Here is a 24258-nt window from a genome sequence, read left to right on the forward strand (position 1 = left end):
AAAGTTACACTTTCTGATGTTGTGAACTCTGTGCTGTACTGACCTTCCTACAAGGCATACCTGACTACAGGGTTTCTTCATTATTTTCTCTTCCTTTATATCTAGCTATGAAAAGTTAAGCATGGCTGTGCTCTTGAGATTTTTTAAAAAGGTGTTTGTGCAACTCTGCCAATTCCAGAAGGGCTTTGAATTCAGTAACACTTTTATCATGAAAACTAACTCTATTTTAAACAGGTTGTATTGCAGGGCCTTCCCTTCAGTGCAGGCATTCTGTGGCTGCCAACTGCAAATTTGCATGAAGTGTGAATCAAATTTCGAGACCAAAACCCTCAAAATGTGATTGGCTTAAGTGCATTAGACTTTTTCTTCCCCAACTGCAACAAATTATAGGTGCTTTTTTCTTCACATTTTCACATTCAAGCCTGCTTCATAAATCTCATGGCAACTGCAAGAGAGACATTTACTCGTATTATTCCATGTGGTGCATGGGGTTTACTTGTGATTTCTTGGTTCTTGTAGCTGAGCCATAGAAAAACAACCTCCATTGTGGTGAAGTAGAAGCATGTTAGGCACTCTTCCTCACTTCTGGTTTTCTTAAGGATCTGCCTTCATGGAAAATGTGCTACATAGCCCTGTCCTGCTAGGTAAGATCAAATGAGGTTGGAAGTTGTTCCAACCTACATGCTCTGATGTACACTAAAGGCACAACAAGTTCCTTTTGCTGCCTAGCAGACAACAGGGAGCTGAGAAGGAAAAAGGTCAGCACAGGGAAAAGTCACCAAGGAGAAGTGTTCCAAATGGCCATGGAGAACATAACTGCTGAGCCAGTGTGAGGTGCTGCTATTAGCATTGGCTTTCTCAAGACTTTGTGCTGTCTGCCTGTCCTGGTCTCTCTCATGTGTTCCTCATTGACCAGTTTTACTCACAAGACCATGAAGAGGCCAAGTGAGCTTCAAAGGATGTTTGTGAGGTTGAGCATGAGCTGAATACCTTGCAGCCACTGGCTACAATTCATCCTGTGACATTTCTCTGTGCCTAAATGCCTTTCATCCAGCATGAGACTGTATTCTCCAACAAAATAAATGTTGCATGGAAACTAAGAAGGCATGGTGAAAGGGAATTTTTCTGTTTAAAAGTATAATCACAAATAACTGTTATTGTTTCTATTTCTTTTAACCAGTGTGAATTATCCCTCCTGAAATACTTTTCATGCTGCTGAGGAAATACATGGATGTTTTTTATGGCTTTTATCAATCTGCCTCATTAATTTCTTAGTGTAAGGCCTTTCCAGAGGGCTGGCAAAAGCCTTTCTTTTACAACAAACAGTTTGATTTAGGAGTGGTGCTACCCATTATTACTATATTGGTGGAGAAATTATAGTTTATGAACTAATCTATAGCATCCTCCTAAACCATAGATTTTGAAAATGGAAAATTCAGTTTAATGCTCTAATGAACCATGGTCTGATAGGTACTGTGCCAATTAGTTTAGAAGGTAGATGTGTGTGAAATTTGATATTTTCAGCAACATTTGGTACTTCATTTTAAAGTAAATGTAAGTGCCTGGGTAAATGAAAGTGTTGCAATTTTTTGTTACAAAATAAATGAGAAATAACAGGTTACTAAAGAAGTATCATTTCTCTGTTAAATGCTTGAGCATTTCTTTGTATCCCTGTAAAAGTCAGCATTCCTGGCATAAGGGAGTAGATTTAAATCTGTGGAAGGATTGCATTGACAATAAGATAATACTTGTGCGGTGGTTTAAAACATCTGGGAATTAAATTCCAAATAAGCTGCTCCGCTCCCCCCCTGGCCTCTCTGGTGAGAGAGGGACAAAGGTAGAGAGTATCGATTGAGATAGGATGAAAAAATAACAAGCAACAGTATTAATAACAAAAGTATGCAAAAGAGAGGGTGATTTAAACAGAGTCAGAGTCTAGAGTGGTGGTCATTGGCAATTTCCCTGAGGAAGAAACAGAACGAAATGGCACATGTTCACCTTTTTTTCCCTCTGACTGATTTGAATGGTATAGAATAGCAACCTGGTCACACACACTTCACTCTCAGCTCAACCCACTTCTGGAGACCTGCAAGCAAAACTGGAACAACTCAGAAGAATGCTTAAACGTGTTGTGTTTTAAGTCTGAGATTTGGCTGAGAACATGCTGTCATGGAACAATGGTTCTTATAATAATGGTGTGCAGTGCCATAGTAGTGTAAAGAAGACAGATTGGAAGGCTGAAAGCTCTTAGTGATGTGAACAGCCAAGTTTGTCTGCCAGAAAGATGTCTTTGCTAAACTTTTCTCTCCTGGGTTTGCCCTTGCCACCATGAAGGTCAGGGCTAGCAGATCTGTGTGAAGGACACAGGTGATGTTCGAAGCTGTTGTGGTTCCTCAGTTTCTTGGTCTGTAGATGGGAGGGACAAATGGCCAGTGCCTAGCAGCTCCTGGAAATGAGAACGGAGAGCCACACTGAGAGGGTTTTGAGGAGACATGTCTGAACAATCTTTGCCCAAATGAATTTGGGGCAGTGGGTGGAGCTCACTGTGTTGAACACTCCACTGCTGTCTCGGCACATCAGGTGCACCTGACCTGCTGTGTGTTGTCCTGGAGAAATGCTCCATTCTGTCCATATGGTGTCTGTTTCTGCACAGAGCTGCATCACCCACAGGCTGAAAACCATTCTTCTAAAATAAATTAAAATACAGCCCAAGACTAGGGAGAGTGTTGATAGAGTGCAGAAGCAGTTGTTCCTTTTAAGAGTAGCATCTGCATTTCTTATACTCAGCTCCTACATGTAAGAGATCTTTCTGTTGATAACATGGTTGACACTTTTGGGTCTAGGATTTCTTCAGAGAAAAGCACTGTGAGTTGTAGAAAACAGCCTTTTCTTAGACAGGGACCTGGACCCTTGAGCAGTGCTAGATTGAGGGACTTGCTTCTCTTGCAGTTCCCTGCTGTCTAAAATCCATTCTGCTCTGTGCAACTGAATCCCCTTCTTTGAGGGGTCTCTTGGCTATCTCTGGCCTGGCAGAAACAGCTGTGGAGATGTGTGATAGTGGCTAACTCAATGAATACAGTTTCTGCCAAGAGCACAATTACATCGTTGGAGCCAATCCTTGGAACCACTTCTCATCAAACTTTCTGACACTTCCACCTCAGTTTTGTAGGCTGCTCTGCTCCCTGTGCTAGATCTAGTGCTGTGTACCAAGGACTGGTGATTCACAACTTGACCTTCCTCTGGGAATTTAGCCTTGGTCCCAAAGGAGTTAAACTGTCACTTGGGTGGAGTAGTGGAAAGTATGTTCATTAACCACGTTCTATTTAAAATACAAAGCAAATGTAGTGATGGCAAGAGATATCAGATGACAGAGACTGAGAATTGCTTTTTCTGTTCAAAGCCTGAACAGATGCAGGCTGGCTTTCCTTCCTCAGCTGCTGGGGTCTTCAGTCACTCTTGGAGGGGTTGATTGTGCAGAGTATTTTTTTCCTTAGGTGAACACAAAATATAACAGAAAGCAGCCTTTTGTGAGGAGTACTCCCCAGGAACAGAGCTCTGAGTGATGCTTGTTTTACTAGTATGGAGACAGTAGGTTGATAAAAGGTCAATCTTTAAATGCTTTTGATTCAAAGTAAGAGGTTTCTCTGCTCTCCTACAGATGAGGCACCAAAGCTGTTTATACATTTCCAAACTATGCTTTCAGATTGGGTATGATTTCAGTGGGATTAATTGATTTAATCAAAGCTGATTTTAAGACAGTTTTGTGTGTTTCTCAAAAAGCCCAAAAAATCCCTTGTCATTAGGTTTCCAAATGATCTTGTTTCTTCATTTTCAAAATGTATAAATAAATCTGTCACTAGTTGAAAGAGGCTAGTATTATATAAAGTATTTGCTTTTATTTATGAATGAGTTATTTAAGATCTTATGAGAATGTGAACAATTTCTTCAGATATTTGTGTCAATTTAGGGTGGAATTTTTTTAAAATTACTAAAACTTTTAGATAGCATAAAAATCCAGTCCCTGTACAGCTCTACTAAATACTCTGAGGCTTGACCTCAGTTTGGTAGGAAAGGAGTATTCTCTTTGTTTTCATTGATTTTGTCCGCAACAATTATTTGTACTTTAATTTTTGAGGAGTGAGAGTAGTGTGACTAGTATTACCTTGATTCCTTACAATTAGAATCCAGAGAAATACTGTCAGCCTCATTATGTCTCATAATAAGGCCTTTTGTCTTAAATAAAAATTTGAATGTGATTTTTTAAAAACTACTGAGTTTAAAAATCTGTCTGCTTCTACAGTGATGAGAAGTCATCTGAGTTTGTTATTTGCTTGAGTCCCAAATATTTTAGAAGTTAATAAAAAAAACCCAAGCCTTTCTTTCAGGGCCCTGTCCAGCCTTGGACTAGGCAGGTTCTGTGACCATAAGTCAGTGCAGTGTTGACAAGGCAGTGTGAAAAAGAGGCTCACAGCATATCCATATCCATATCCATATCCATATCCATATCCATATCCATATCATCAAAATGTTGGCTTGATTTTCAGTTTTTTGCTTTCCCAACAACTGAGATCCACAGTCCACATCCTGGAGCATGGGTGTATAGGCAGGATGTTGAGGAACATTATGATATACAGCAGTGCTTTGAGTCTGCTTATGTATCCTGCACTTTTTTAAATTGCCCTTTTAGGATGAAGTTTAATAACTTCTTTTTACTTCTTGCTTCTATCCAGGGTTTTTTGCATTTTGAATGTAACAACTGGAAGCCTTTGTAAGCTATCTGCTGGCAGAAGTCTCTGGGCAGGGTGTAATTCCCAGGTTCATTTGGCCCTATGTACCAGCATGGTGAGGGTTTAAATGGGAGGGAGATTCTTTGGGAAGCCTCAGAAAAGAGGCAGCTGTTGTTTGAACGGCTGTGGTTTATTCTGGTGCCAGCCACCCCCACTGCACCTGTTGGCACTTGAATTATGGTCATTTCGTGCATAGCAGCTCAATAAGGCAAGGTGGGATTTTAATAGAACAGGCTAATACCCAGATGGGAATTAAGGCAGTTTCATGAACACTTAAGGAAGAGAGAGAAGCAACATTTAAGGGCAGGTAACAATACTGCCCTGAGCAATGGCTATTCCCACTGTTGCTGCAGCAGGAGTAGTTGGCTTCTTCTTGCCTGGCACTGAGCCTGTTCCCAGTTACAGAGCATTTCAGGATGGCTGTAACTTCTGATTGCTCTTTCTAGTTGTCCATAAAGCTGTAAATAAAGGCATCAGGTAGGATTCTTTCCTAAGAGTGCTGTTTACCTGCTGTTGGAGCACTATGGAGGAGATTTTGCTGGGAACAGTGGCTGTGCAAGGTTCCCTGCAGCAGGGCCACCCTGCCTGGTTTTGGATCTTGCCATCATTGGAGCTGTTCTGACAACTGATACCAGGTCTCCTTCTCCCAAAAATGTTGTAAATGCTGATGCTGGTGATAGTGCCCTAATTAATTACTCCTCCTCTCAGACCCCAAAGAAAGAATTTTTCATTAAGATCAAGTGAAGTGATACTGGAAATGTCCATATTTATATTTTTATAAAACTTTATTTTGTGGTACACAATGTACAGAGAAAATGAATTAACTGCTGAATGCTGTTTTGAGTGGGTTTGAACAGATGGGGGAAAAAAGGACTTCATAGCCTCAAAGTGACCACCAGGATTTATGGATGCTTTATTTTTCCAATAAATTACATTGTTTCAATGCAAATAACATGGAAAGAGATGCTTAGGATGGATAGACCCTGGATGGTAGAGTTTATTCCATGTAGTTTGCTTTGGTAAAAGCTCAGGTTTTTTCAATGAAAATGTAGTGACCAAAGGTGATGCCCATGGATGTGCTGGTAAAAAAATTGTGGGGTTGGAGTCATATCATCCAGTTCTAGGCAGTTTCCATGTTGATGGTGACAGACTGAGCAAGAATTTCAGGCAAATCTTGAGTGCCATCTGGTCTTTCTAATTTTGGCTTGTTCTGGGAAGGAATGGGAGAGTTGTATTTGAAGTCAATGTTGGCTGAAGAAACAATTGCAAAAAGACAAGCTGAGCCCTTAGTTTCTGTTTTGAAGTGTTTGTTTCATACAGTTGGGAATGTGTATTTCCTTGGATAGAATAACTGACAGTTCACATAACCCCACAAAAGTTTGTTTGCATTTTAAAACAGCTGCTGTTTTGGGGTTTGATTTTTGGGAATTTTTTCCCATCCTCTGGACAAAATAGTAGCATGTAAAGGCTAGGGGAGTGGGGTGAGGGGTTGTTTTTATTTTCCTCTCTTGTAGGAGAAGTGCTAAATAATTAGATACTTTTAAAGGCCTCTTTTGGCTATTGATCAATATTCTTCTGTGACAATATTCTTCTTCAAATGATTTTTTTGTTTGAAGATTATTTGATTCTCAGTAGCTCATGTGAGTATTCAGGCCACTCTGTCTTAACAGAAATCTACAAATGATTGGAAGGTGTTGCTTTGATTTCCATTAAAAAAAAAAAAATGAGGATAAATGTCTCAGGTTGTCAATTTACATTGTGTTTGAAAAATCTACTAAACACCGATGAGTTACAGGGCTGAGAACAAGAGCAAGAAACCTGCACTCCTGCTATCTTTGCTTTTGGACAACAGTCTCATTTTATTCTTTTCACATTGTTGGGGAAATGTTGGTGTAATGATTTTGTAGCCTCTGTTGGCCATGGGTCTATAGAAGCCTTTATGGATAGCAAGCAGATGAAGTGTACAAATGAGAAGAACATACCATTTGGTACCTGGAGAATTCCTCTTAGACTGACAGGATGTGCTTTACAAATGCTGTGGAAAAATACACATATGCTAGTTAGAAGGAGCAGCAAATGTTACCTTGGGAAGTAACTCTAAAATTAACAGCTGTTTGTGAGCTGATAGCATTAAAAATATGTACCTGGTTGGATTTGATCTGATACGGTGATAGAAAAGTTTTAAGTGTTTAATGTTGTACAAATCAAGCTCTCTTCTTGCTTAAATGTGACAAGACAGTAGCTATTGGATACAATCACTGCAACTGTTCTACAGAAAGTCAGTGTAGAGATTTGGTGTTGACCAAAACAGCCTCCTCTGCTGTGGCTGAATAGGGTCTTTTGCATGGTGTGACTGCAGGATGAGCATGTTGCCACAGTTGTTTTCACACATAAGTCCTTTGACCTAACTCAATGAAGCTTTGTCTAATTTGCCTGAAAAGCTAAAAGTCCACTGTAATGAAACTGTAAGAGAAAGGAGAAATGCAGGATGGATGTTGAACTCTTGCACCTACCCTCGTAGTTGATGCAGCCATTTGAGTCCTCCTGCCCTTTCATGAGCTCGTCTACTTCTTCTTCTGTCATCTTCTCACCTGAGAGTGGAGAGAACTTGTTTCATTCTTCCACACAGAACTGAGGCTGAAACAGCTTTTCCAAAGGCTTTTCTTATTTTCTGAGTTAGTGAAAATGCCTATATATGACATGAGCTTAATTAATTTTAACTTTCTTTAGAAGACAGAGACATATGCATAGGGAGTCTAGTCATTCCTACAGAGTAAAGACATTTATATACAGCAAATCCTCTACTTTTGTCCATTTGTGTTATGTCACTGAGACATACAGACTTTTCTCTCTATTCATCGAGTAACAGTCACTCTTAATATCTTATCTGAATTTAGATGTCCTAAGCCTAGCCTTTTCCTTTAGTCTTTAGTAGGAACCCCAAAGCTCTGTTTGCTTTCTGTGTGCATTCAAGTCAGGAAACCCAGAGTCTTGTCTGACTTGGTAGCCTCCTATCTCTTCAAACTGTTTGGACTGCCTTTGCTTCCTCTCTCATGCCTCCAAACAGCAGCATTTTTCAAAGTGCTTGCAGAGAGGATGATCCCTTACCCAGAGTAGCCAGCACATGGCGGAGCTCAGCGCCCATGACTGTGCCATTGCCTTCCTTGTCAAAGACACGCAGACCTTCAACGAAGTCTTCAAAGGTGCCCTGTTCCTTGTTGTTGGCAGCTGCTTGCAGCATGGGCAGGAACTCTTCAAAAGTAATCTTCTTGGCATTCATCTCTGGGAAAAAAACACCAGTTGTTACATGCTAGGTGTTTGTATGTGTTTTACTTAGGCATATTTGCCCTCAAATGTGGGAAAACTCTCCTTTTCTCAGCTCTTTGTAGCCTTTACTCTAGTCTTTGCCTCAGAAATGGACAGTTCCTTTGCAGAATTTGGATTCTCTTATCCGATGAGTTACTTTTTACATACATCTGATTTTTCACGTCCAGGATCCTTCTCACATAGCTTTGTATGCTTGTGTGCATGCTATATTTTTCTTTCAGAAATGAAATTTGCTGTAGGAGTTAATATTTGAAAAGATTTGGGGAGTGAGGGAACTGCAGAATACAGTCAAACAAAAGTCTTGAGCCTGAGCAATGGAGAAAAGGTAACCAGAGTGGGATGAGGTGACTTAGACAAGATGCTGAGGTTACTCACATATTACTGACCTCTTCAGGGTCTCTTTGATGTGGTGGCAGAGGTTATTAGCAAAAGAATAAACTAAGTAAAACTAGGAAAGTATATTGTTGGGAGTTGCCAGTAGTAAATTTGGGCATGTCCACAATGGAGGTTTAAGACCTCCCGAGCTTAGTCCATCAAACCCCTTTCCTCTCATGAGCCAAAACTTGTAACCCTCAGTGAGAACTTCCCCAGGTGTTTCTCATTTTGGTTTGTTTTGGGTTGTTTTGGTTTTCTTTTTTTTTGTTTGTTTGTTTTTTTTTCTTTTGAGCAAGGCTACTAAATAAAATAATCTTTTTTTATTCTTTCTTCTTCCCTTCTAGATCTTTCCATTGCCAGCCTTCATCTGGGCAGCTATAAAATATAATAGATGGAAATAGATGGACAGATATTTTTCATTACACACTTGTTACAAAACCTCTTTTACTATGTAGCTGTATCAAAGTCCTTGTCAGTTATTGCTGGAATCACTGAAAGTCCTGGTATGATTTCCCCTCTGTGTTAGTCCTCAATGCTTCCTGCTGGTACCAAAGCTTTCTGAATTATTCCTCAGAGTTGTCTTTACCAGGCATTGTGAATATAATTTCGCCTGTCTTAATATGGTTCTGCATGACTGAAATCAGGGACCTGCTTCTAGGTCCTTGTTAAAATGAGGCGACTATAGTATTTACCTTTTTTTATCTCTAAGAGGGAGGAAAAAGAAATAAAAAATGGTTGCAATAATAAATGACCAATATATGCTTCAGTGTGCCCAGGTTTATAGGAGCTTTGGGAAGACCATTCCGGTCAGCTGAAATATACAGGTAGGTTTCCAGTCCCAGGGCATGTGTTGGCTTGGCTCCACTGCAAGAAGTCCTTGCAGTGGAAAGACCTGAAGAGCTGAGTATCAATTGTTAGAAATGGACTCACAGCTCTCCAAGCAAAGGCTGGAGTCCTAATGGACTGTGAGCAACAATGAGTGTGTGTTATACCTACACTGAATTGACACCAAAACGATCCCTACAGAGAATTCTCTATGTCTTAAGCAGAAGGTTTTCCTCTATTCCCCATCGGCATCATTCTCTCCCAAAGGAGGGAGTGAAATACCTTGAATTGTTGTATAGTCCCCCTTGCTCCCCATGAGAGCAAAAGCTCCCCTCTCTCCTGCTGTGACTATTGGTGTTGCCTAATTGCTGTTCCCCAATCTCAGGAACAGCCCAAAAGACTGTAGTGCACTTACCCTCTTTGCTGGGATTTCCCAGAATTTTGTTGACCTCTGCATTTGTCGGGTTCTGCCCCAGTGCCCGGATGATATCGCCAACCTGGCTGAGGGTGATCTTGGCATCACCAGTCCTGTCAAAGAGGAGGAAGGCCTCCTTGAAGTCTGCAAGAGAAGAGCAACATTGAGCCAGGCAGCTCCCTATTGACAAAGATGTGAGCCTGTTGTCTCCTGGCACTGTTCCACTGACTCCAGGGGAGTTAGCCAGGGGAATCTTTGGCCCATAGTCCCAAGAAAAGCTCCTCCCCTCTGACATTTTGGTTTCGCTATTTTTAAACATTTATATCTACCTTTCATATCTTTCCTGGCTCTAATAGCCATCAATAGCTTTTTGATTGACCCTGTACTTATTTCAAGCACAGGGAAAGATAAGTTCTCTACCAACACTGTCATTCAAGAACAAGTTCCTTCACATGATGTAGCAGCAGATGGTAAAAATGTTGTTATCCACTCCACCTTATCTCTCCAGAGAACTGGGACTGTCAAGTGCTTAGCAGTGCAAAACCTTTGCCTGCTTCATTGGGTTCTGCCTGCAATCCCAGCATCTCAATTACACAGTGCTAATAGGAAACTTGAAGGTGGATTTCAAATGCTTTTACTGTTGTTTTCTCTTAAAATTGCCTTACAATGTGATTTCCAAACATGTTTGTCCCCCCTTTTTTTCCTATTCTTTGTAGTTTATCCGTGCTTCTTACAGAGGCATGAATATTCCACCTTTCCAGTGGAAGTACTCATGTGGTGCTTTTTCCTGTGCATTTCCGGTGTGTTCAGTTTGCAACTTCACTTCTTTCAATGCTGCCAAGCAATCAGTGTTCACTTATTTCCCCTTGTTGGATAAGGCCTTTGGGTACAGGCATTTCTCCTACAAAAATCAGCACAGATAGTTGCCTTCATTGCATTACCAGACTTCATCTTCTGTTGTGAAGTTCCATGTCAATCATATTACTCGATTTTTTGGCTTTTTAGAGAATTTGAATAAAGAAATGTGTCTTTAAAAAAAGAGGAGAGGAAAAAGGTCAAATATGTGGCTAAAAAGCTATATTTGAGCCCCATATGCCACAACCACCTTGGTTTGTGCTGTTGATTTCTTCTGCACTGCAGTGTCTGATGATGCTGTGCTTTAGCTCCAAGTAAATCAAGTAAAATGTCTTTTCCTTGGCAGTGATTCTCATCCAGCAGCCACACAGGCTTTGTGTTCCACAGGCTGTGTAATGTTCATTCTGCCTTGGGGCAGGTTTAGGAGTAAGGAGCCACATTTCCGATCTTGTCTTCATTCAACTTGTGCTGGAGATGTGATGCAGAGGTATTTATGTTTTTGGTTTAGTTTTCCTTATACCACCTTGGAGTTGTTGCTGGCACCCAGTAAAAGTGCTGATACACAGTGTCAGCCTGCTAGGCTGTAATCTAATACATCTGAAACTAATCCTCTTACTGTCTCATGTGAGACACCTATAGCCCTTTGCTGCTTCCTCTCTTTCCTTCCAGCTTTTATTGCAGGGTATGAAATTATGGCCTTCTGGACCAGTGCAGAGCTTCCTGATGTCAGCTCCAGCAGCTGAGATGGATGGAGCTGTAGTGATTTATACCATATGATCTGATCTTTCATCTGTTAAATCAATGACATTTAGCTGCAGTGAGGTATAAAACAATGCCAGTGTGCTAATAACAAAGTCATCAGGAGAGTTTCTTCATTTTGTAAATCCCATGAAGTTTTATGTTCACTGGGTTCTGAACACAGCTCCCTAGCTTGGAAAAAAGGACTGATTGATTTTGTCTCTCAGGCATGCATTTCACTGCAATATATCTTTGCTGTGGGATTTTAGTTTTCAGTTTTTATTTTTAATTTAAAAAAAAACAATTTTAAGGGCCAGTCCTAGTTTATACCTCTGCTGGAGCAAGCATTTTTAAAGCCTCTCTGAGGATAGTACTACCCAGCTGCTGGTGCATCAGCCTATGCAGATAGAAGTAGTTACTGAGGGTGGGCATATCTGCTCCTGGGAAATGTTCTCTCTCTCAAGTAGTTTCTATTTGCTCTGCTGCTTGGTTCAGCCATTGTAAAGTTACAGCAGCTGGATGATCTGAAATACATAGGGAAGCTGAAAGAAATGTTTTGCTTTCAAAATATTGCCAGCAGCTTTGAATTGAGGACATTTTTCCATAAACCCACCCAATCTTTTTGTAAAATTTTCAGAATTAAGAAGAAAGGTAGAGTCCAGATGACTTCTTTTGTGACCAAGAGAGTTTGGACTGCAAGAAGGGAATTGTTACCAGTCTCACTTGCTGAACTGTACCTCTCCTTATTGCTTTGATGGTGTTACCAAGAGCAGGCTCATCTTCACAAAGTTTAGGACTCTCTCAAGACCTGTTTTTAGATATTCCACTCCCTCTGAATTTCTAGGAAATCCTTGTATTTTCCTTTCTAAACACTTTATTCAGTCTATTGTATGTGCTACTGATTTTTTTACATTTTAAAACATGGATCTCTTAGGCTATTTTAAACACTTAAAATTATATTTCCAGAACTTCAGTGAGAACTATTGTTCATGCCAAATTTTTCATCTCTTCCTAGAAGATTGAAACAAAAAATTTGGAAGCTGCAAGTTGCTTATGAATGAAAGAATACAGCAAGATGCTCAAGATTTGCAGTATATCCACACTATTGTTAAGCAGCAGTTTACTCAAATCACTTATTTGCTGACTATTTCCACGCTTTAAGAATATTTTTACAGTAAAACAGCCTTTGTTTCTCCCCTTCCTGAACACCTCCTGACAAAAGTGACATATAGAACTCTTGCATCTTCTGTTCATGTGAGATTGCAAAGTTACTGGAGCTAAGTTAATTTTCAGCCCACTTCCTCCTTCTGTTGTCCTCCTTCTGCCTATTTCCCCTGGGACTGTCAAGTTCAAGATTTATTTTCGGCATCCTTGTGAAGAGCCAGAACAGGAGCACAAGTGAAGAATGTTCAGTAGGTAGAGACAGTGTATTTCCTCTTTGTACCATGGTATAAACTTCTCAATTCAGATAGCGTGTAAACAAACATCCAGGTAAATTACACGTAGATCTACAGTCACCTTCTTGTTCAGCCTAAGTCATCACTGCTCTGAAGGCAAGATGATTTATATCAGGTGAAGTCTTAGCTCATTGTTTTATAAAAATTAATTTCTGAGCTTGCAGCTCTTTTTGACCCCACACACATGTAAAACGCATCAGCTCTCTTGTAACTTACCATCCTGTTGCTCCTTGGAGAACTCGATCTGTTGGAAGGAAATCAATCACAAAAAATAGCTTAGGAAGGGGGGCTGGGGGAGAAGCTGTGTGTTTTCTAAAGCTCAATCCATGAGTCATCTTCCAGAAGAGCAAAAAAGTGGCCTGTCAAATGTGCAGAAGTAATGCAGATAGCAAAAGAGCTGTTAAGGCTAGTGAATATTTAGCATTTGGTAGCCAATTTGTTCCCCCTCCTGCCCCCTGTTAAAGTTTAACTTTGATTTCACTTACCATTGATTTCATCAGCAGAGAAGGACTGCAGATGGGGAGAAAAAGAGAGAGAAAAAAAGAGAACTAGTACTGCTGAAAATGCACTGAGAGAAAGCAAATAGCACGAAGTACCTGAGTGCTTTCACTTCTGTCTTGCCTAATGTAGTTAGGCCATAGCAACCTAATCTAGCAACCTCCTGTGTAAAAATGCACCAGCAAGTCTATTCTTAAAGTTTTCATTAAAATCTATATCCCAGGGAAAGACAGAGCTGTGGCAAGAAGCAACAAAAATAGAAAGTCTCTTAACTAAAAAACCCTAACTAGATACAATCAGGTCCATTTACTGTTTTAGCATAGATCTATTTTAGTTATGCAATTTGAAGTAATGTTTCTAAACAAGCAGCTTTTTTTCATTAACAAAGAAATGAAATTATTCCCTTAAAGTTTATGTCTCAAATGAGTTTTTGATTGCACGCTGTTTCATAAAGTACTAATATATGATATTTGCTTATATAAAAATACGATTTTTCCTTGCCGCTTTAGCTGGTTGCATTTGCTTATATAAAAATATGATTTTTCCTTTATCTGGTTGCATTTGATTTAAAAAAGCTTAGGAAATTGTAACCCTTCTGTCAGAAGCTGTGGGAGCTGTACCACTACTGTTACCAGGTCCAGAACTGGAGGCTAACTGGAAAACCTTGCATAATCCTTTAGATTTTAACAGGAAAACCAAGCAAACCTAAACTGCCTCCTGGACTATCCTTCCCCCACCCCCCAAGACTGAACTTGGGCAAGAAGCCCTATTTTCTTATGTAAAATACACTGGCTGGCTGCTAACTATTAGCTTTCCAGTGCACCCACCATGTTTGAGTTGGAAATGCAGAGCAGCAGACAGGCAGGAAAGATTAGCTGAGAGGTCTTGAGAGTGGTCCTGCTTTCCTTGCCTTTCTTCCCCTTATTTATCCGGTAGTGCTGACGGCATTGCCTGGATTAGGTGTCAGAAGGAAGAGGTCCCTCCCCTTGGCGAGTTCTTTAGCTTTCTTAGGGCAAAGTGACAGGAGGCTCCATGTCTTGATAGACATCTTAGGATGGCTATTTTTAGGGGGCTGGAGAGGGGCAGGGAGTGACAAGCAATAAGTTTGATTCATGTCAGCACTTTCTGGGTCCATACCATCAGGAGGAGATATTCCTTGTCCGGACCTACCGAGACTTCCTTATAGGGAAGGATTCTATTTCTCTGATAAGCTGTAGAGTCAGTGAGCAAGGAGCAGTGAGGGTGAGGAGCTGGCTGGTTCCACACGTGGCTTGCAGGGTGTGTGAGATGCACCTGAATGGTCCTCATATCTTTGCTGGGCTTTGCTCAACCCCTTACATGGATAATCCAGTGCCCAACATTAGATGAGTAGTACTGCTGCCAGTCTGCTCAAGGGAATCCAGTTTTTGACACTGAGCAGAAATTTATCTGTCAACAGAGGTGGTATCCTGCTGTGAAGCTCTTCCTCTGCACACTCTCAACATGTTTTCCAAATTTTTAACATTTTAAAGGGAAAAATCATCTGTGTAGTTTGGAGCCAATTGTATTAAGTTAGTGGCTGACGTGTAAATGCACCCTGCAGGGCAGTGGGAAATCTGTATTTATTGTAGCCTGGGATCTCTAGGATACTTTTCCTCTGGGGTTTGGTTATGCAGGGCACCAGGGTGCTGGGTTTAGAGCTCACAGGTGTGTACAGAAGTGGTGCTGCTCAGGTGTTTGTGAGGTGAGGCAAAGGAGAAGCTGTGATAGAAGCTAAGGACCCCAAAAGCCTTTGTGAGTTGGAAGGATAACTGTTCACAGTGGGGAAAAGGTACTTGCTTTTTGGGTTTCAGGGTGGGCAGGGTGGGCCTACAGACATGGAGCAGGAGGTACAGGCTGCAACTTCTTTAGCAGCAAAGACCAAGGCCCACCATGTAGCATCCCCCAAGATGAGGTCAAATATCTGAATGATGTTATGACATGTAAAAAGATTGGCAAACTTTGCTCCAAGCTTCTTCCATTCCCTATTGCCTCAACCAGATCAAGAGTGTCATGATGCCAGGGTGGGAATAGTTGTGTGACAACAACAGACTCCCAGTTCTGAACTCCAATCCCCCCTTTTAATTTCTATTGGTTGCCTCTCAGTCACTGCTCATGGTTTTCTAATGATGAAATGTGATTAGTGAGAAAAACTTTCTCCTGTAGCTTGCTTAGTTACCCTGAAGAGAAGCATAACCTTTATGATTGTGTCTTTTCAGTATGTTGAATCCTCTGAATGAGAGAATCTAATTCAATCAGATTATTTTATTGTTGTTTCTAAACTGAGCAATCAAAATAAGCAAATTTGAGATACTAACATCATACCTCCTATTCAAAAAAATAAAAATGCAACTGCAAGGATTTTTCTGAGCTTGCCATTTTAGCTGGAAAATACTCTGGTCAAATAAATTATTTGCAATTTTTTAGAAATATCTGGCAATACAGAGTATGAAAAAGTGATACAGACAATTCTTTTCTTTTGGTTGGTTTGTTGCTGGGTTTTGGTGTTTTTTGCTGTTTATAATCTATTAGTCTGTGGGAACAGGGTGGTGTAGCCACAATCAGGTGTGGTTGCATAGAAAGAGGGCTGATAGTTTTACCCTGGGTTTGCTGCCATGGCTTTAGCAGAGTTCAGAGTTCCTGATTTACACTGGCTGGGGCTGGAATTCAGGCAAGTGAGAAAACTCTTCAAGATCTTGGCCATCAGTCCCCATGCATTAAAAGAGGAGCTTTTGAAAGACTTTGGCAGAGCTGAAAATGGTGTCTGAGACAATGCAGTATGTTGCTTTTTATGGAATTTTCTTTCTGCCTTCAGCATCTTGTTCTCCAGTGCTGGCAACTAGGAAATGTTCCCCTGAAAACAGATTTGAATTTTTTTTATGTGTTTCATTTTGGGTGTTATTTTTGGTTTTGTTTTGGTTTTTTTGTTCTTGTTTTAGGGAAAACCTAGACTCTTTTCCTTGAACAGGTAGGCTCTGTGTTTGGCTACAACAAAACTCATTCCAAAAGATGCCAAGCAGAAAATAATTGGAGTGAATTTGTTTTAGGCGTAGAAAACATAGATACCTGGATTAGTCATCTGTCTTAAATGGGTTATCAAATATTATTAGCTGAGAGGGCTCTACACATAAGATGATTGTCTTTTGATCATATGAGAGTTTGGCTCAGAGTTCAGATGAGGAAAAACTAGTGTACCATATCAGCCCTTCATTTTAGTATTGATCCTTGTATAAAATCTCTCTAGACAGAGTTTTACTGGGGAGGAATATTCTAGCATGGGCATGTTGCATTCACTTAAATAAAGAATCACCCTGCTCTAAGACAATAGGTCTGTTGGGGGGTTAAAGTGTATTTGCTTTCAGTAAGAGCAGCTACAAAATGGCCTAGATGAAAAATATTTCAAATACTCCTTTAAAAGAAATTAAAGGTGAGATTTCCAATTCTAAAAGGGGCTTTCAGAAAATTCAAAAGGGACAAAAAACTATTTTGCAGTGATTTGGTCTTTGTTCTGATCCTGGCAGTGTTCTCTGCATTGTCAGAGGACACTGAGTCTTGAGGCTTTAGGGATGATTTTGATATTTCAGGGAGTTTTTAACAAAAACTGAATGCCCCACCCCTACCAAAGAGAATGAAAGGTTGAAGCAATGGCAACACTTGGGAAAGACCAGAATGACTTGGATTTCTCTAACTTCATATAACCCTTATTTATGGGCAGAGTTACCCAGAAGGCTATCTGTGCCAAAGAAAAAGGTGGTGTGTTTTGAGTTTGGGTTTTTTTTTGTTTATTTGTTTTGTTCCTTGCATTATCTGTGACTACTTCCTAGTACTTCTGTTGCCAGAGGTATCTTGAACAGGTCCCAGTTAAAGGGTGAAGCTGATGGGGTTGTATGCAACTCATTTTCACCAGCTAAATGGAGGCTCAATCCACAAAAAATTCCAAATTATTAGCAAAGTTTCTAATTTCCCACAAGTCATTGATTTATGTGCCTTAGGGCCCCAGGCTTTGCAGTGGGATGCTGTGCTCACCTCTTTAGGCTGGTGGGCACTGGGACTGAGCACAGCTGTGCTGAGGGGCAGCTGCCTTGTGCTCACTGTAACTCAGGAAAGGTCTGGACAAGGTGAAAAGCCCTGGGAGAAGGTGCTGCTGGGAGTTAAAGCTTTAAGCTGTTCCATTTGTTTATTACCTTTTGGATGAATGACAGGAAGTGAATAATCTTAGAAGTTTGTTTGAGAATTACCAGCTATTTAAATAAAAAATCTGTCTCTTTAAAAGAGACTAAGACATATTGGATATCTTGGAAAATCAGAGAGGAGAAAAATTGAGTTTCTCCTAAGATACTCATTGTATATTTAGCCTTCTATTCAGGATGGAGGGGATTTTATTTTTTTTTTTTTTATGAAGTTAAGATAGGATTGTGCCTTCAGTAGTTTGTATGATACCTGTTCACTATTAATGTCTGCTCCTTGATTAATACAGCTGCACATATTTTCTAGTAGACATCACTGAGTGCAGGATTACAGAGCTTCCAAACCCCTCTGAAAAGCAGGTTGTCCTTTTCTCATCCCTCACCTCAGTTATGTAATTTATGCAATCAAATTCCACAGGTTTTAGAGAGGCTGCTTCTCAGTTAAGTAAGAATTAAAAGCCTGATGGATTTAGCTTCTTGCTGTATGAGGCAGAAAAACATTAGAAGAAGAAGAGCTCTTGAGAAACTGAGGTCTGTTTTACAGACAGAGCTGCCTAGAGACACAATTGAAGAAGGAATAATAACAAGCTCCATTAATACAGGAGAGAAAATTGCATGTGTGAGACACTATGAAGATTGAAAGAATACTTCAGAAATATCTCTGAGTTTAAATGACTTCACTGCAGATTAATTTGACCTTTTTCCTAAGCGTTTTTTGTAACTTTCCAGTTTATAGATTTTTAAATCGTCACAGTTACTTTGCAGCTGTGCAAAAACTTTTGGATGAGCTTTGACGTTTAACTAATGTGCCCTTCTGAAATGTCTGGGTGTGACATGTGCTCTAGCTGTACTCCTGATCACATCCTTTTCAACACATTTCTTTAGCTTCAGGGGGGAAAGTGCCTTCAGCTGTGCTCATTTGTAAACATGTCTCCTTTCTAATTGCTTTTGTGCTGGAATGTGTATAATCAAGGGGACACACAGGATGTGAGGTTCTGGAGCCCTGCTTTTGGAGAGATTTCTTGTTTTAAAATGCCTCCCAGTGGTACTGTTAGAGTATTAACGTAATTTAAACCCTTGCTACTTGACATTTAAGTGCTCTGTGGAAAACCAGCCAGCTGAAAGTGCTACTTGGCAGTGGGTATAAGATGTAATAGAGTCTTAGTGAAACAAGGGCAAATTTCCAGGTTGCTTGTTTCAGATCTCCTTACAGACAACTTCTTTCTCTGCTTGTCATTGGCTAAATTTGTCTTCTTCTTGCCTTATGTAAGATTAACTCAAGTATCCTGTTACTGTCTTTTACAATGTCTGTGCTCTAAGGGGGCTTAAAACAGTATTTTAGAAATATTGTTAGGGTTGTTTTGATGGGGCTAAGGGTCTGTCACATAACTCCTGTTAACAGTTGGAGTTACCCTGTGAGCTCTTAAAATGTTACATTTTGTGTAATTTGGTTTCCACTGCTTTTTCCAAAGTCTGCCATTCACCAGAGACTCCAAAGGCTATAGGTATTCTTTTTTAAATGCTGCTAAAGCTGTGAATTACTAAGAATGGATCTTGTTTAAAGAAAAAAAACCCATTCTTTTTCAAACAATTTTTCAAGTTAGCAACATTAAGGAAAAGTGTCTACTAATATATGTGGGTAGTCTCTACTTTTGATGGACTCCTTGCTTAGTAGCAGTTTAGGAAGGCAAAGTTCTTCTGAAAACTTCGTAAACAAAACTAAGCTGCAGGGTTTGTGTGATATTTCTGACAGTGTCCCTAGGGGGTGTGCAGCAGTCCTTGTCCAAGTGGCCTGTCCTGGGACACCTTTATGCCCTGCCTTTCCTGTCCTGGGTTTGTCAGCAGCGTGGGCTGGGATGTGTCAGTGGTGAGGTTCACAGAGCCTGGGGCTGTTCTGGGCTGGAGCCTGGATGGTGCTGGGTCAAAGCAGTAGCAGGAAGCTGGTCTGGATAGCATCAGAGAGGCACCTTTACATCTCTTAAGACTGAATTCATATTGACATTTGTCCCCTTCCTACCTGTAAGGACACTTGGGACTGGTGACTTTGTCCAACAGATCACCTGTCCTAGGGAATCCTTCTGGAGTCATAGCTGGAGATAGATCAGGCATAATTTCATAATTTGAAGACCTGAGCCAAAAGTTTCAAGTAAAAAACTGCTGTTTCCTAGGAAAGCCCTTAGCACTTCTGAGCAAAGCCGCTGTTGACATTCCAGCTCTCACTCCATGGCTTCATGTGGAGTTTGTCTGCAGCACAACAGCTCTCCAAGTGCTTCAGCTGACATTTGCAGTGCTGCTTGCCCTCTAGCCCGGGAGCTTTCTGTCAGTGCATTTTAGTGAGTTTATCTCTCTCTGGTTGTATCCAAAGCAATATCTCTTCGGAGATGACCTACTCAAGTAGTGAATGTAACAAGAAATAAGGTTGCTTGCAGAAACACTTTTTACTGCCTTAAGAGCTCTGCAGTTAAAAACAATCACAGGCTTGCTTCCATGCAACAGGCATCATCATCGTGCATCACACAGTTAAACAAGATTTTAGCAAGTCTTTACTAGTTGGTAGCTTTTAATTGCTTTTTTTTTCCCCCTAAACATTTGGGTGGCTGATCTGCAGTTGGGCATGGCATAATTGTTGTCCTGGGATTTCAGTCTTGAAAATGCAGGTTGAGGAACCCTTGTGTACCCCTGAACCTCACTTCCAGGGTGGACACTTGCCCACTCTCTGTCTCTACTCAAGAGAAGATACTCAGCTGTATCCTTGAAGGACCTAGTGTGACAGCAGGTCAGGGCACTAGACATTCAGATCACCATCTGCAGAGTGGAAGCCTGTGAAACACTGCCCTCAGCATCTTCAGCATTTGCATCCCAAAACATCCTATTTGATTTTATGAGCCTAGCCTCTGTCCAAGGGTTGGTTACATGTGCTGGGAAGGACCCTTAGACTTCAACCAGAAAACCAACATACTTTTCTTGTTGGTAATAGGAACTAAGTTATACAGATTTGTGCAATGGGAAATTCATCCATTTCCCACTGTCTTAGTTGCAAAACTAAGCATGAGACATCATTCATGTTTCATCCCAGTTGTTGCAGAAATAGACCCACAGTAGTGCTTTTCATGAGTTAAACATTTCTTCTCACTCAGGCTTGTGTGGGAGAAGAAGGTTGATAAAACACATAAGCTGTGTTTTTAGGAGTGTACTGGGCCACAGTTTTAATTGCAGAATTCTTGGGGGTCTCTTAAGAAAAATTATCTATATGGTCATTTTGATTTTAATCATGGCTGGTTCTTAGTGATGGCTCTCAGCTGCTTCCACTGCCCTGTTCTCTTCTCATGTATTATTTAATCTTTAACTTTTGTGCCTATGCAAATCCAAGACATGTTAGTAATAAGGAAAATACATTTGGTCTGGAAGGGCCTGTGCAAAGATTGAGGTTTTTATGCTGTTGCCAGAGTAGAGGGAAGTAAGTCTTCAGATTCTCATTAAAAAGCAAGTTCTTCATCCCTGCCTTCACTCTCTTCCTGTGGTTGTTATACTGTAGCCCAAGGTGAGCTGAAAGGGCTGAGTTTAGAGATGTGAATCTACCAGTTGGGTATTCCTGTTACTCAGTTTTATAGTCAGTAGATGTTGCTGAAAAATAGAACATAATAGCTGCTGTTTGCACTAGCAAATCACCAAATATTTGCTCTAATTTGGTCAGCTTCAAGAGATCAATAAAGAACAGGGAAGAGTCAATGGCCTGTCACAATTTATCACAGCTTCTGATGGTGATAGACAAACCCAACTTGAGTTCTCTTAAGGAAGGAGGAGAATAAGCACCAAACTTGCAAAATGCATCCTCCAGAAAGTCCAGAAAATCAGATTCCCTGAAGATGGGCCAAGAAGAGCATCTGAGTAGGGAGGTTACCTCCAAAAGAATCACAACTCTTGTTTGTAAAACCACCATGTTTGTTTTTGGAGACTCTTATGACTTCTGATGCCAACTAAGAATGAAGTGCACAGCCAAATGTGGCTTATTGGGCTGCTGTAAGCCCTGGTTGGGCACCTCTCCCCTTTACCCTCTCCAGCTGTAATAAGGGGCTTTGTGTGTGTTTTCCTGCTGTGTGGCTCCCTAAACCTTCGTGGCAGTGTAGCCTGGCATTCCCAGTCACCTCTCTAGAGTGGCAAACTCTGGCATAGCTGCTAATTCCCTAATTCTCTGAGGAGTGAAGCACAGCCCAGTGGATCACCTTGTTTAAAGTGATGTGGGTTTTGTCTCTGTGTCTGGTAAATCACTATAAAGAGCCCTGGGTCAGGATTGTTCAGTGAGTCCCAGACAAAACCTTAGGTGCTCCCTGCCTCCAAAGTTTTGCTGGAAATGGTGCTGTAACTTTTATCATGCTGAGACTTTGGTGATTGAATGGAAAGACTGAGAAATAATTGAGGGACTGGGCTAAGACTCAGAAAACTGATTCCTGACTCTGCCACATAGTCTAGACAAATTACTTATAACCTGGAATTGTTTTCCTTCACTGCCTGAACTCTCAAAAGGGGAAAATAGGTAATAACCCATGGTGGCTGGTTGAGACCCTGGAATAAAATATTCTGTCTGGTATCTTTCAAAAGAAAGTTTCCCTAATTTGTATCTTTTTTAATCAGTCTGAATATGACAAAACCTGGAGAGTTCTCTCTGTTCTACCAGTGTATATTTCTTGCTGCTATTTCCTTTAGGAAAGAAGTGAACTGCAAAGATACCTCGGAATGCAATCTGACATATTTTAGCTGGTAATATTTATTTATGTAAAGATTGATTAGCTAGGTTCAATGGCTAATCTCCTGATTAACTGGAGGTAGAAAGCTATCAAATAATATTAAGTTATTTAGCAGGAAATCTAGCTTGGTTCCACATTATCCAGTGGAAAGTGAGGCCTAATCTAATTTTCAGACAGTATGCTCAAAACTAGTGGGTTTTTGATATATTATTTGAAATTCCAAGTATTTCAAAATGCCTTTTTTTTTTCCTCTTCTCAATGGTTTCAGCTTCATTCTTATGAGAAGACACATACTTTTTTAGAAAAATACTGACTGTAGATTGGGAAAATTAAAGTAAACTTAGAGAAGTTTTAACATCTCAGGACTATATGTATTAATGTATCTGAAATATAATTCATCATGTATAGGTCCTATTAGTAGTCTTTGTCCTTTTTTTACCCATAATAGGCATGATTCTTTATGTAGAATTTAGCAAATTGGTCCTGGGACCAATCAGCTTGCCAGGTAGGTACAGAATAACTATTTATAGTCCTAGTCAGAGAAACTAGTCTGTGTCTTCATCTCTTAACTTCTTAGCTTCCCTCTCCTCTTTCCTAAGTAAATAATCTTCCAAATCAGAGGAGTTTTCTTTAAAGGATCAGGGCAACAGTTAGTGATGTTGGTTGACATGCAAAATCTAAAGACATTGTGAGAACAAATGACAGTGCAGTCAGAAGGAAACCTCCAAAAGACTTCTTCTCTTTGTTGCTTTTAATTTGCAGCAAATTACAAATTCTCAGCAAACATATAAGGATAAGAGACAATCACTTGAAATGTTTCCATCCATGGCTTTCTTGCTCGTGGTCTCACCAATGTTAGTTGTACAGTGCAAATTAAAAGAAAATGGTCAAAATTGCCAAATCTCTCTGCTTTAAACTGTTTTGTTTTGTTTCTTTTAAAGATAAATCATAATGATCTCAAAACACATGACCAAAGGGTCATCAGGCAGTTCAAAAATTTGAAAAATAATTTTAAACTATAAAAGATGGGTTTTTGTACAGTACTATGGGAAAACATTGTATTTCATATAAGTAACCCCATTCCTGTCCTCATGTACCTACTTCAGGGGTTTTTGGGTTTTTTTGTATTGTGTTTATTTTGAATTTATCTTTACCAAACAGGTGAGATTGGTACCAATTGGGTAAAAAGTTCTGAGGCCCACACTCCAACATACTTTTGTCATCCCCAGACTTCACTCCTTTGTTAAATCATGCACCATGCCTTGCACCCTACAGCTACTGAAATGTTCAAAAGCTCAGGCGGGTGAGCAAATCCATGGGCTGAGGTTACTCATTCATTTCCTCGCAGTCCCCAAACCGGAACCAAGCTCACGCCACGCTTCAGTGCAGCTCCCAGGCAGGATCTGCCCCCTGGCCCCTGTGCCCCCCTCAGCACAGGCTCACCCAGTTACCTTGATGCTCTTGAGGTCGATGGCAGGTTCTTTGGGCTTGGCTGGTGCAGCTGCAGGTGCTGGTGCTGGCGCAGGCGCCGGTGCCGCGGCCGCTGCTGGTTTCTTTACATCCTTCTTTGGTGCCATTTTGTGTTGCTTAAACTGGAAAGTAAAAGTGCCCTAAAAAAAAAAAGGTTTAAAAAAAAAAAACCAACCCAAACAAAAACCACTTAACAAGTGATTCTTGGGAGAGGAGCAGTGGTCAGAATGAGCTACAGCCTGTGCCCTGGAGGTGGACCCGATGTGCTAAACCCTGTGAGGGCATATATATATTTCACTTAGTGCCTCATACAGTCTTGACACATGCAGCTGGATTGGACAGCCTGATAATCAAGGGGGATGTCATTCTAGCTAGAGCTATAAATGGAATATAAGAGTTCAGAGCTTCATGAGATCAAGGGACTTTTTTCCCCTTTAAAACACAGTCAACCTCCCTGTCTTTTTTATGCATGCAAAGGAGAGGGAAATATAACAAGCCCAGTTTCAGATCTGCTGTTGATCTGAAATTTGGATATGGATTGAACGGTCCTTTTTCTCATGA

General features: G+C 40.5%; 1 protein-coding gene across 3 annotated transcripts; it reads right to left on the reverse strand.

Annotated features, from left to right (window-relative positions):
- Nucleotides 1-5553: 5553 nt before the first annotated feature.
- MYL1 (myosin light chain 1) lies at nt 5554-24001 on the reverse strand. 3 transcript variants are annotated; one of them, XM_021532500.2, is made up of 8 exons: nt 14105-14195; nt 13265-13289; nt 12996-13023; nt 9730-9873; nt 7896-8069; nt 7301-7378; nt 6770-6822; nt 5554-5997 (listed from the first exon to the last, which is right to left on the reverse strand). In XM_021532500.2, the coding sequence occupies exons 2-7, from the start codon at nt 13274-13276 to the stop codon at nt 6794-6796; spliced, it is 465 nt and encodes a 154-aa protein (XP_021388175.1). In that variant the 5' UTR covers nt 13277-13289; nt 14105-14195; the 3' UTR covers nt 5554-5997; nt 6770-6793. The 3 variants fall into 3 exon arrangements, with proteins under 3 accessions (XP_021388175.1, XP_021388173.1, XP_021388176.1); XM_021532498.3 differs by lacking the exons at nt 13265-13289; nt 14105-14195 and adding an exon at nt 23679-24001; XM_021532501.2 differs by lacking the exon at nt 12996-13023 and having other exon boundaries at nt 14105-14211.
- Nucleotides 24002-24258: the final 257 nt, after the last annotated feature.

The sequence above is a fragment of the Lonchura striata genome, chromosome 8 (assembly GCF_046129695.1).
Source record: "Lonchura striata isolate bLonStr1 chromosome 8, bLonStr1.mat, whole genome shotgun sequence".
Classification (NCBI taxonomy): domain Eukaryota; kingdom Metazoa; phylum Chordata; class Aves; order Passeriformes; family Estrildidae; genus Lonchura; species Lonchura striata.

Excerpts from the sequence above, each read along its gene's own strand:
- MYL1 (XM_021532498.3), bottom strand. The coding sequence starts at position 23,804 with ATGGCACCAAAGAAGGATGTAAAGAAACCAGCAGCGGCCGCGGCACCG. Across the intron at positions 13,024-23,678 it reads TCGACCTCAAGAGCATCAAG|ATCGAGTTCTCCAAGGAGCA; the intron begins GTAACTGGGTGA and ends TCCTTCCAACAG. Across the intron at positions 9,874-12,995 it reads CTCCAAGGAGCAACAGGATG|ACTTCAAGGAGGCCTTCCTC; the intron begins GTAAGTTACAAG and ends CTTCTCTTGCAG.